The 11,059-nt window shown below is 52.3% G+C and overlaps 1 protein-coding gene across 3 annotated transcripts in view; it reads left to right on the top strand.

Annotated features, from left to right (window-relative positions):
* Window positions 1-318: 318 nt before the first annotated feature.
* Window positions 319-11,059, top strand: part of ADAM8 (ADAM metallopeptidase domain 8) — a 32,115-nt gene continuing 21,374 nt past the window's right edge. For all 3 annotated transcript variants that reach the window (XM_027840469.1, XM_027840470.1, XM_027840471.1), the window contains exons 1-2: window positions 319-620; window positions 8,675-8,790. In XM_027840469.1, coding sequence (XP_027696270.1) covers window positions 536-620; window positions 8,675-8,790 — 201 coding nt within the window. In that variant the 5' untranslated portion in view covers window positions 319-535. The remainder of the gene's footprint in view (window positions 621-8,674; window positions 8,791-11,059) is intronic.

Raw genomic sequence — 11,059 nt, 5'->3', positions numbered from 1 at the left:
GCCTTTCCCAATCTCTCTTAAGGCTCTTAGTCCCCTCTCTTAAGCATTTCCAATTTGCCCTGCAGAGAGCCTATTTGGACGGATTTGCTAGTATTTTTCCCCATTAGACAGGGAGATCCCTGAGGGCAGAGACTACCTAGGGTCGAAAGTCATCTCCTAGGGACTGGGTGAGCTTGCGGTTGGGCCACACCCTCCCGGCCCACCCGGGAGGGGGCGGGGCCGTGCCTAGATCCTCCTCTGTTCCTCCTCCGGGGCTGGGCGAGGCGGGACCCGGAGTTCCCCAGGGCCAAATAGAGCCCTACCTAGCGGGCCTGGAGAGAAGGGTCTGGAGGTGGTGCCTACCGGGACTGAGAAGGAGGAAGAGATAGAAGAGGAAGAGGAGGGAGGGGAGCGCCGCCCCCCCCTCCTCTGCTTCAGCCGGGTAGCGTGGGGTGGAGCGCCCACAGACCTGAGACAGAAAGCCGCCGCTCGGGGTGCGCTTCAAGTGCGCTCTCCTTGCCCCGGAGCCGGGGCGCATTCCGTCCGAGCTGGGACCATGTGCGGCTCCCGCCTCTGCTGCTGCCTTTTTGGCCTCGTCCTGGTCCTCGTCGTGAGCCTGCCCAGCTCCCTGGGGCTCCCCGGTGAGTGGGGTGGTGGGGGTGGTGGTATGGGGCTGGGGAACCTGGGGCGGCGCAGCCCGGAGCGGAACGCGCCTCACCTAGCTTCCCTGAGCTGTTTACTTCTGGCCCCTTGCCCGTGACGGGGTCCCTGGATCTTTACCCGGATCCTGGGCTGGATCCAGGGGTCTCCAGGCTGAGTCCCTGAACTTTCAGGTTCCAGAGCTGCGTCCTAAGCCAGACGGGTCCGAAGTTCGGGAGGTCATGGTGGGTTTGGCTCCTAAGCTTTGGGTGAAGGGAAGTGAGTCAGGCAGGCGGCTCCGAGTGAGCCCTGTCTGATACCGTCACCCCTCCCGGGGCCCTGGGTCTGGCTAGTAGGGACCGCAGAGGGGGCAGGCACGCGGAGTGACTGACAGGCAGATAGACACTTCCAAAGCAGTTAGGGTGTGTGATCAGTGTTAGGGGAGGGAAAGGTCGGTGGAACTGTGAACTCTCCCAAGAGCCCTCTCTTCCGCACCCCCCCCCCCGACTCAGCCCCTAAGCCCAAATGGCGGAGTAAAGGGGGGGGGGACCCTTGACCTTTGCTAGTTCCCTTAGTGGCCAGGGACTCTCGGAAGCCACCTTGACCGCCGGCTCTTCTACAAGCATCCTCCTAGTTGGCTCGGGCCTTACTCCAAGTCCAATTTTTGGACTTCCCCAAAGATCGGACCTGGGCAGGACCTCAGGACCACCTAGGCAGTCTAAGCCCCCATTTGACAGTAGGGTGGAGGTACCGGGGTCCCAGAGAGGGGAAGGTACCTGCCCAGTGTTACGCAGCCCTCCTTTGGGACTGGAATTCGGAACCCAGGGCTCGACTCTTCTGTCCAGTTTGTAGGGCGTTAGGGACTGAGCATTCCGAAGAGGGGAATACTCCGAGAATTCCAAAAGGGAGGGGGCTGCGGATTCCGAAGGGGGATGTGCTTATAACCACAGAGTGATTTCCCTGGCCCTGGCCGTGAGGCCGTGACTAATCGCTGTGAATCATCTGGTCCCCTGCAGTGTCAGGGACTGGGAGCTTGCGGGAGGCGGTCTCTGCAGATGTAGGACTAACCTAAGTGACTCACTCGACTGAGGGATTTGGGGAAGGAGCCCCGGGGCGTGGATTCTTTCCAAGCCTGGAAGCCCCTTCCTCCCCTCAAAAGTCTCCCCCAGTCCACACCGAGGGCTGGAAGCATGCTGATAGAAAGGATTGATTCCAAGCCCTCGGAGATTTTGTTGTGGGAGTCCCGACGACTCCCGACTGACCTCCCACACCTGGCCCTGGGATTTTGCCCTTCTCTGGGGTCTGGAGCTTCCTTTCTTTGCAGCTCTGGCCATATACACCGGCCTAGGCCTTGGCCCCTCCTAGGGCTGTGTGACCTTGGGCAAGTCACATCCCTTCCCTAAGGCAAGTGGGCTCCCTGATCCAGGCACTGGGTATATCTGAGGATTGTGAGAATGGGAGAGGATGATGGGTGTTTAGGGCTTTCTGGGTGCGATTTCTTTATTATTAGTGTGTATTTGGCCGGGGGGGGGGGCGGTTCTGTTTGGCCAGGTTGCTCAGAAAACCCTTGGAAATGGGGGTCTTGCCGCTGCCTGGAAAATTCCCATGTTTCTATTACTGCTGAGAGGCTGGGGCACAAGGGGCAAGGAAGCTTAAGCCCACTGAGCCTAGGGAAAGCCACAAATGGTGGGCAAAATGGGGTCAGTGCACCTGGAGAAAGCTGGGTTTGAAAATAATCCCTGCCGGGGGCAGGTTACTCATCTGGCTACAGGCTGGCTGGTGTGTGGGAAGAAGCTGGGTTTGTGCTGGTTGTGAGAGCAGCTGGTACTGGCCACTTGCCCTGCCCTGCCCCAGAAGGGCAGAACCACGCGATTAGGGTTAGTGTTGGAGTGGCTTCAGGCTGAGCTCCCTCCCTCACCCGAGACTGGCTGTGGTCAGCTGGCTACCAGTTCCCTTTCCTAGCTGTCCCTGTTATTGTATACTTACACCACGGGGGCATCTGGGGTGGCAGCAGTAACAAGGCACAGAGCAGCTAGGTGATTCTTGCAGGGTCTAACAGCTAGCAAATGTTGGAGCCCTGGCTCACCTCAGGGGTCCCACTGCCCTGCCCTTCATATTGCCCCGGCCTCCGCCCCGTCCCACCACTTTGCAGATAACAGATTGTTTATGCTTCATAAGCAGCTCCCCTCCCTGTGAGCGTGCAAGCCCAAATCCTGGGGAGCAGGGACACTGTTTCCCTTTCTCTGTGTCCCTAGCCCTTAACTCTGGAGCTTGGCACATAGGAAATGATGAATATGATATATTTCTTGCTGGCCTGAGAGTAAGGTAAATTGGGCACTATTATCCCCAGACTACAGGTGAGTAAACTGAGTTTCAGAGTAACTGTTCAGTGGCCCAGAGCCAGCTGAGTGTGACTTTGGCTGAGTCCCCTGTCCCCTGACCACTCCCACCTCCTACTGTCTTGTAAAATGAAGGGGTGGAATGTGATATGATAGGGTGACCAAGGTCGTTCAAGTCCTGAGTTCAAATGCTGGACAGACGGGAAGGAGGAAGTGGGGGGAGGGGCAGAGATTATGACAGAGAAACACCGACAAGGACAGAGACAGAGGGAGAGAGATTATGACACAAACTGAGAGATAGTGACAGAGAGGAAATGTAACAGAGAGACAGTGGCTGAAACAGAGGGAGAGAGATTATGACAGAGGCACAGTGACGCAGAGAGGAGTCTAGGTCTCAGTTCCTTCTTCCACTTGGGTTCTAGGATTTTAGCCCTGGAAGGACTATTACAGATCATCGAGTCCAGCGATCCCATTTTACATGTAGGGAAGCTAAGGCCAGAAGTACCCAGGGTCATAGTGGAGCTAAGAGGTGGAGAATCCAGCCCCAGGGGTGGGTGGGGCCCTATCCCTCAAATCTGAGGCCTCTAGTGGCTTACCTTGAGAGCTCAGAGCAGTCAACCTAGGTTTATTAAGTGCCTACTGAATGCCAGGCACTGTGCTAAGCACTGGATGGATACACCTATCGGCAGTGAAGCTGTCCCATCACATAGCCCAGGTATTATTTTTCCCATTTTACAAATGAGGAAACTTGAGGCTCAGGAAAAATGACAGTGTCCCACTGGTAAAGGACTTCAGAGGTCATTTATCTAGTCCAGTCCGTACCTGCGCACAAGTGCCACCTGTCTCATCCCCAACAAACTCTCGTTCTGCCTCTGCTTGCAGACCTCCATGACCAAGAACTCATCACCTCCCTGATGCAGATTGCTCCCGGGTCTGCTCTCTGGGGCTCTTTTCCACAGGACAGACACAAAGCCAGCATCTCTCCCAGGGTATCTATGCCCAATGCCTTCAGCTGGTCCCCCCCTTAGATGACATGGGCCAGAGGAAGCCCTTTCCCATCCTGAGTGTTCTGCTCTGGATATTCAGGCTTACCTGGAGACCTGCCCAACAGCCGAAGCCAACTCTCCTGACCCCCCAGCCCACCAGCCTTGGTCCTGTCCTGGGCTTGGAGAGAGGAGGCCTGGCCCAGCATGGCCTTGCCTTGGGACCTTGGGTGAGTCTCACCCCAGAGGCCTCCCGGTCCTGTTCTGGAAATCTAGGTGACAGGACCAGTCTTGGGCCTGAGGTTGGACTATCCCAGGCCCAAACCCCTTCTCTTACAGAAAATTCCAGGGTTCTAGGCCAACCTCCCCTGGGAAGCTTCTTGGCCAGTTACACCTCCCTTCCCCTCAGCTCTCTGATGGTAGCTGGGGCAGTCATATGGTCATTCATTCATCCACCCACAGGCATTTCCTAAGCACCTGTAATGTACTGGCATGGTGTGAGGTGTGGGAATACAGTCTTCTGTCTTGCCTTCAGGGGACTTACATTTTTTGAACAGGCAGCAGGAGAAACGTAATGTGCATTCAGATATACTACTTTGTGGTATAGGCAGAGATTGGGCCAGGGTAGGAGTGGGGGCACTCACTGATTGAGGCATCAGGACAGGCTTTCTGTGGGAGGCCCTTGGAGCCAACAGCTATAGCAATAGTCCAGGGGTGATGAGGACCTGCACCAGAGTGGGCAATGTCAGAGGAGAGGAGGAGGGGTATTGGAGAGATGACAGGAAGGTGACATCTATCAAAGATGAGGTAGTGGTGAAATTGACAAGAAGTATAGCAGAGGCAAAATCGAGAAGAGATGGTGCAGAGGTGGAAAAGATGTAACAAGTAGAATTGAGGAAAATTCTAATAGAGGTGGAATTGACAAAAGATGTTGCAGAGTTGAGATCACAGGCTGCCTAGACATCTTGGATGTGAAAGTGAGAGACAGTGAGGAGTCCAGGCTGATTCTAAGGCTGAGAGCCTGTCCTGGTTTCATTGGAAGAGCATGGTGCCCTGGACAGAAATAAGGAAGCTAAAAAGAGGGGAGGGTTTAGGGGAGACCTCTGTTTTTCTGTAGATGTGTGTTGGTCCTCCCTGGCCTCACACCTCATTGACCCCACTGGGCCAATTCTGGCAGATGGGAGAGCCCTGACCACAGCTGTGCAGCAGTGGTAGACGGCAGAGTCAGAGGATCTGGGTTCAAATTCTGTGCATCTCTGGGCAGGCAGGTCATTTCCCCTGCCTAGGCTTCTGTTTCCTCATCTGCAACATGAGGAATTTCTAGCATCCTTTAAAAAAAAAATTAACATTTTTGTTCAAAATTTTGAATTCCAAATTCTATCCCTCCCCTCTCCCCTCTCTGAGATGGTAAGCAATCAGATATAGGTTATATATGTGCAATTACATAAAGCATTTCCATATTAGTCATTTTGTACAAGGAGACTCAAATAAAAGATTTCAAATAAATGAAAGAGAAAGTAAAAACTGGCCTGCTTCAGTCTGTATTCAGTCAATATCAGTTCTTTGTCTGGAGGTGGATAGTATGCTTCACCATGAGTCCTCTGGGTCTTGGATCATTGTATTGCTGATAATGGGCTAGCGTGCCTTTCTGCTCTTCTCTGAGTCCCACAGTCTCCAGGGGCCACCTCAATATTTGCTGTACCATGCTTATTTCTCTTGCATCTCTGATAGGCAGACTGAACAGGAGGGGCAGCCCAGCCCAGATTGCTGTGGTCTTGGATGCTGGTGCTTGTTGGGGTCAGCAAATGCTTTGGGTCCTCCAGTCTAGGGAGGAGAGAGGCCAAGCCTCCTCCTCTGTGCCCCAGGACCTGTTTTTCCCTCCCTCCTGTGAGGGGCCTGGAAGCCTCCCTGCCCAAGAAAAGAATGTGGCTCTGCAGGATGGGTGGAGGTGGTGGGGAGGTGTCAAGGTGTACCTGAAACTCCCTGTATCTGGGCCAGGGCCAAGGCAGGGGTTGAGTGTGAGGGCAAGGGGCCGGTGAGGACTTTCAGCAGTGGGCTTTTTTAAAAATTTTTTTTTTTAGGCAATTAGGGCTAAGTGACTTGCCCAGGTTCACACAGCTAGTAAGTATTAAGTGTTTGGTCTGAGGCCTGATTTGAACTCAGGTCCTCCTGACTTCAGGGCCGGTGCTCTATCCACTGCGCCACCTAGTTGCTCCAGTGGGCTTTTCTTGTTTCTCCATTTTACCAACTGCCTCTGAAATGATGGGCAGCTAAGGTGGCTCAGTGGATAGAGCATGGGGTCAGGAGTCAGGAAGACCTGAGATAAAATCTGGCCTCAGATACTTACTAGCTGTGTGATCCTGGGCAAGTCGCTTCACCCTGTTTGTCTGTTTCCTCATCTGTAAACTGAGTTAGAGAAGGAAATGGCAAACCACTCCAGTATCTTAGCCAAAAAAACCCCAAATGGATATGAACAGGCAGTTTTGAGATGAAGAAATCAAAGCTATCTATAGTCATATAAAAATGCTCTAAATCATGATTAATTAGAGAAATACAAATTAAAACAACCCTGAGGTACCACATCACACCTATGATAAGTGTTGGAGAAGATACGGGAAAATTGGAACACTACTGCATTTTTGGTGGAGTTGTGAACTGATTCAGCCATTCTGGTGAGCAATTTGGAACTATGCCCAAAGGGCTATAAAAATGTGTCATACCCTTTCATCCAGCAAATAGCACTTCTAGGGCTGTATCCCAAAGAGAGAATAAAAACGGGAAAAGGACCCACACGTATAAAAATATTTATGGCAGCTCTTTTCATGGTGGCAAAGAATTGGAAATTGAAGGAATGCCCATCAATTGGGGAATGGCTGAACAAGTTATAGCATATGAATGTAATGGAATACTGTTGTGCTGTAAGAAATGATGAGCAGGAGAACATTGTACACAGTAACAGCCACACTGTGCAATGACTAACTTTGATAGACTTAGCTCTTCTCAGCAATGGAAGGATCTAAGACATTTCCAAAGGTCTCATGATGGAAAATGCTATCCACATCCAAAGAAGGAACTATGGAGTTTGAATGCAGATTGAAGCATACTATTTACTATTTTTTTCTTCTGTTTTGTTTTGTTTTCTCTTTCTGGTGGTTCCTCCTATTGGTTCTAATTCTTCCTTACAACATCACTAATGTAAAAATATGCTTAATAGAAATGTATATGTATAGCCTATATCAGATTGCACGCTATCTTAGGGAGGGAGGGGGAGAAAATTTTAAAACTCAAAAGCTTATGAAAGTGATTGTCTATAAATCAAAATAAATTAAAAAAAAAATTATCTAAGACAGTTCCAAAAGAGTCATGATGGAAAATGCTGTCCACATCCAGAGAAAGAACTGTGGAGTCTGAATGCAGATGGAAGCATTTTCACTTTTTTTGTCTTTTCTTTTTCGTGGTTTTCCCCTTTTGTTCTGATTCTTCTTTCATAACTTGACTAATGTGGAAATGTGTTTAACATGATTGCACGTGTATAACCTATATCAGATTGCTTTCTGTCTTGGAGAGGGAGGGAGAAAAGTTTGGAACTGAAACTCTTATAAAAATGAGGGGCAGTTAGGTGGTGCAGTGGATAGAGCACCGGCCCTGGAGTCAGGAGGACCTGAGTTCAAATCCGGCCTCGGACACATAACACTTACTAGCAGTGTGACCCTGGGCAAGTCACTTAACCCCATTGCCTAGCAAAAAACAAACAAGCAAAAAAAAGAACTTTTATAAAAATGAATGTTGAAAGCTATCTTTACATGTAATTGTTTGTTTTTTTTTTTTTTTTCCAGGCAGTTGGGTTTAAGCGACTTGCCCCAGCTCACACAGCTAGTATCAAGTGTGGGGTCTGAGGCCAGATTTGAACTCAGGTCCTCCTGACTTCAGGGTCCATGTTCTATCCATTGCACCACCTAGCTACCCCTTTTTACATGTAATTTGAAAAAAAAATACTATTAAATGGGGGGGAAAAATAAGAAAACCCCAAATGGGGTCATGGTAAGTCAGACATGACTGAAAATGCCTGAACAAAAACCGATCTGAAATGATGGTGATTGAGGTTGTGAGTGTGTCTGTGGTATATGTGATTAAATCTGTCGGTCTGGGCAGGCGGCATAGTTGCAGGTGAGTTTCACTGAGCCCCGGCCCGAGGGGACGGAAGGTGCTCAGCTGCAGGTCCCTCGTTGGGCTCTGGGCAGCGCCAACCCTGGTGACGCCCTTTTCCTCATAGGACATACAGATTCATTCCTCTGTGACAGACTTGTTCTCACGGCCTCAGGCTTTGGCTTCCAAAGGAAAACCTGAGGCGCAGGGAGGCATTGGCTGGCCAAGGCTGTGGGGCAGGCTGAGCATTGGACTCCACCTCTGGCCATTCAGCCTCTGAGAACTGAGGCATCTGTGGGAGCGCCAGGGTCTGAGATGCAGCTTCCGGTCATTGCTGCCTCCTCTTTCTCCCTCCCTTCTTTGGCTGCTTGGTGAGAGGTGATGGGGTGCTGATGCCCTTGGCCTTTGGAAGATGGGGGAGGACGCTGGGGCTGGAGGGAAGGAGTGGGAGAGGAAGCAGCTGCCTGAACTCTGGGCCCCACCAAGCCGACTGAGAAAATGCACAGCGCAGGTGGTGCTCCTGGTCTTGGCCACTTTTTCCCCACCCTGGCCCCCCCAGTATCATCATCCACTGCCTCCTGTCTCCAGGACTGTCTGCCCACCTGCCTCCGTCTGGCCCCTTGACCCACGTGGAACAGTATGAGGTTGTGTATCCATTGAAGGTGCCCGTCCCCAGGGCCCGGAGAGACCTGTCCTCACCGCGGGTAAGTCTGTCTCTGACTTCCCCAGCACGCGCCCTGTGGGGCCTCTCCGCTCTTCATTGCAGAGTGGCCCACTTGGGCCCACATCTGGGAACAAGGGACTTGGGAGCCTGCTCTGAGTTCTCACTCGGGATGCTCGTCCCCTCAGCCCTGGGTCTTCTGCGGGTCGTGGCTGCCCGGTTCAGGGGAGACCTCTGGGGTCCTTCCACCTGTAGCTCTAATTCTGAGCTCTGCCCTGGCTGTTCATTCGAGGAACCCAGGTGACTGGGAGACAGCAGTAGAAATCTGGAGCAGGCATTTCCCAGTTTTGTCAGCTAAAATCAGCAACCTTTTCTGCAGTCGGGTGGGCGGGCAAGTGGGCAGGCAGGCCAGTGCCAGGGCTGGCTGGGTTTTTTTCCCGACAGTCCTCCTCCTTCCTTTGCTGTGCCCTGGCTCAGTGAGTGTGAGGGCAAGTGTGGCAGGGGGCTCTCTCCTGTAGAGGCTGGGCTGGGAGGCAGGAATCTGCTCCCATGCTGTCCTCATCCCCATCCACTCCAGAAAACATGGCACAGCCAGCAGTTATTAGACTCCTGCTGTGTGCAGGGTCCTGTGCTGGGCCCTGGGGGGACCCCCTGGATCAGGGTCATTGGGATTGTGAGGACAAGGATCTTTTTGCTTCTCTGTGTATAAAAGTCTGCTAGGGTGAGGCACTGGCAGAGAGAACCGAGGATGACCCTGTCCACCCGCCTCCTCGCCTGCTTCCTCACTGCCCAGACCCTTAAGCTGGTGGCTCCAACCTTGGCCTCTCTGCTCCCTCCCCTTCATAGTCCAGCTGCTGGATGCTCCACCTGCCGTGGTCACCTATGAGCTGCTTGGGACTGGGACAGTGTTTCTGAGGGATGGTCCTGCTCACCTGGGAGCCCCTCCTCCTACCCCCCACTGTGGATGTCCTCCACAGCCCTTCCCATCCTCCACTCTCTCCCTGCTGCGACTTTACCTGTCTATACCTGGGAAGCCTAGACCCACCTTCTAGACCCACCCTCTATCTGTCTACACTGGGGATGCCCAGACCCAACCCTCCAGGCCTGGCTGTGCCTGTGGTTCTGCTACGGGGCTGGGGCAGGCCAGGTCCAGGTGGCAACTGGGGCGTCTAGTCCTCCAGAGAAGAGGTCCCTCCTCTTATTCTCTGTTCCTCTCTAGCCTGCAGCCTATGTGCACACAACTGGTGCTCGCTAAATGTGGGTCGGGATAGGTATTTCCTGAGATGGTTTTTGGTTTGTTTTCATAATCTCACTACCTCTCACAACTTCCTCCTTTTAGTATTTTCCAAAGGGCAAGTTTCAGGTGAAACAGCAAAGTCTTAAGTCAGATGCCAGGCTTTCCTTTGGAGAAAAGAGTTCAGTCTCCTCCTCTGAAACCACCTCTGGCCTGTTTTGTTCCAGGCAGTGGCTCTTGGCTGAGATAAGCTTGTCTCATTGGAGCCAGAGGGTCCCAAATGACCTGACCAGAGTCTGAACAAGCCACGTGATGTCCCGGGCAAACGGCCGTAGCCCCTGGCCCACTCTTGGTGCTGGAAGCTCTGGGCAGCCCAGATGCTTCTGGCCTTGGCCCACTTGGAGCTGTAGCTCTACAGCTCTGTTGCTGGAGTGACCCCCGGTCCACAGTGACAAGACTCTGAGTTGGGGCCTCCCACTGCCAAAGGCCCCAGGCCTTTGCTGCCTTCCCAGTGGAGGCTCTGGGCCTGACTTCAAAAGAGTTGATCTTTTTTCTTTTTTTTATAATTAATTTATTTTGATTTATCAACGATCACTTCCATATGCTTTTGAGTTTAAAATTTTTCTCTCCCTCCCTCCCTCCCCTAGACGGCACACAATCTGGTATAGGCTCTACATATATATTCCTATTAAAAATATTTTCACATTAGTGATGTTGTAAGTAAGAATTAGAAGCAATAGGAGGAACCACCAGAAAGAGGAAACAAAACTAAGAAGAGGTGATCTTTCATGCCTGCCCGCCTCTTCAACCACTCCACATCACATGGCTTTGTGGTTTGAAGTCAGCAGGGTTCCCACTCTCTCTCTGCTGGTACCTGGCTCTTCCCAAAGCTGGGGAGACTTTAGCGAATTCCAGCTCCAGAGGACAGCATCCAAAGTTAGCTGAGCCCTGGACCCAGGGGCCTGTAGGATGGCTGCAGGCGGCTGGCTCAGCTGGTCTGTGGGTCACAGGGTTATCCCTGTGGAGGGTCAGGTATCTTGGCGAAGGGAGCTAAAGCCCCAGCTGAGAGGGGAGATGG

The sequence above is a fragment of the Vombatus ursinus genome, unplaced genomic scaffold (assembly GCF_900497805.2).
Source record: "Vombatus ursinus unplaced genomic scaffold, bare-nosed wombat genome assembly UNPS02014845.1, whole genome shotgun sequence".
NCBI lineage: Eukaryota > Metazoa > Chordata > Mammalia > Diprotodontia > Vombatidae > Vombatus > Vombatus ursinus.
This window is presented reverse-complemented; position numbering and strand designations above follow the sequence as displayed.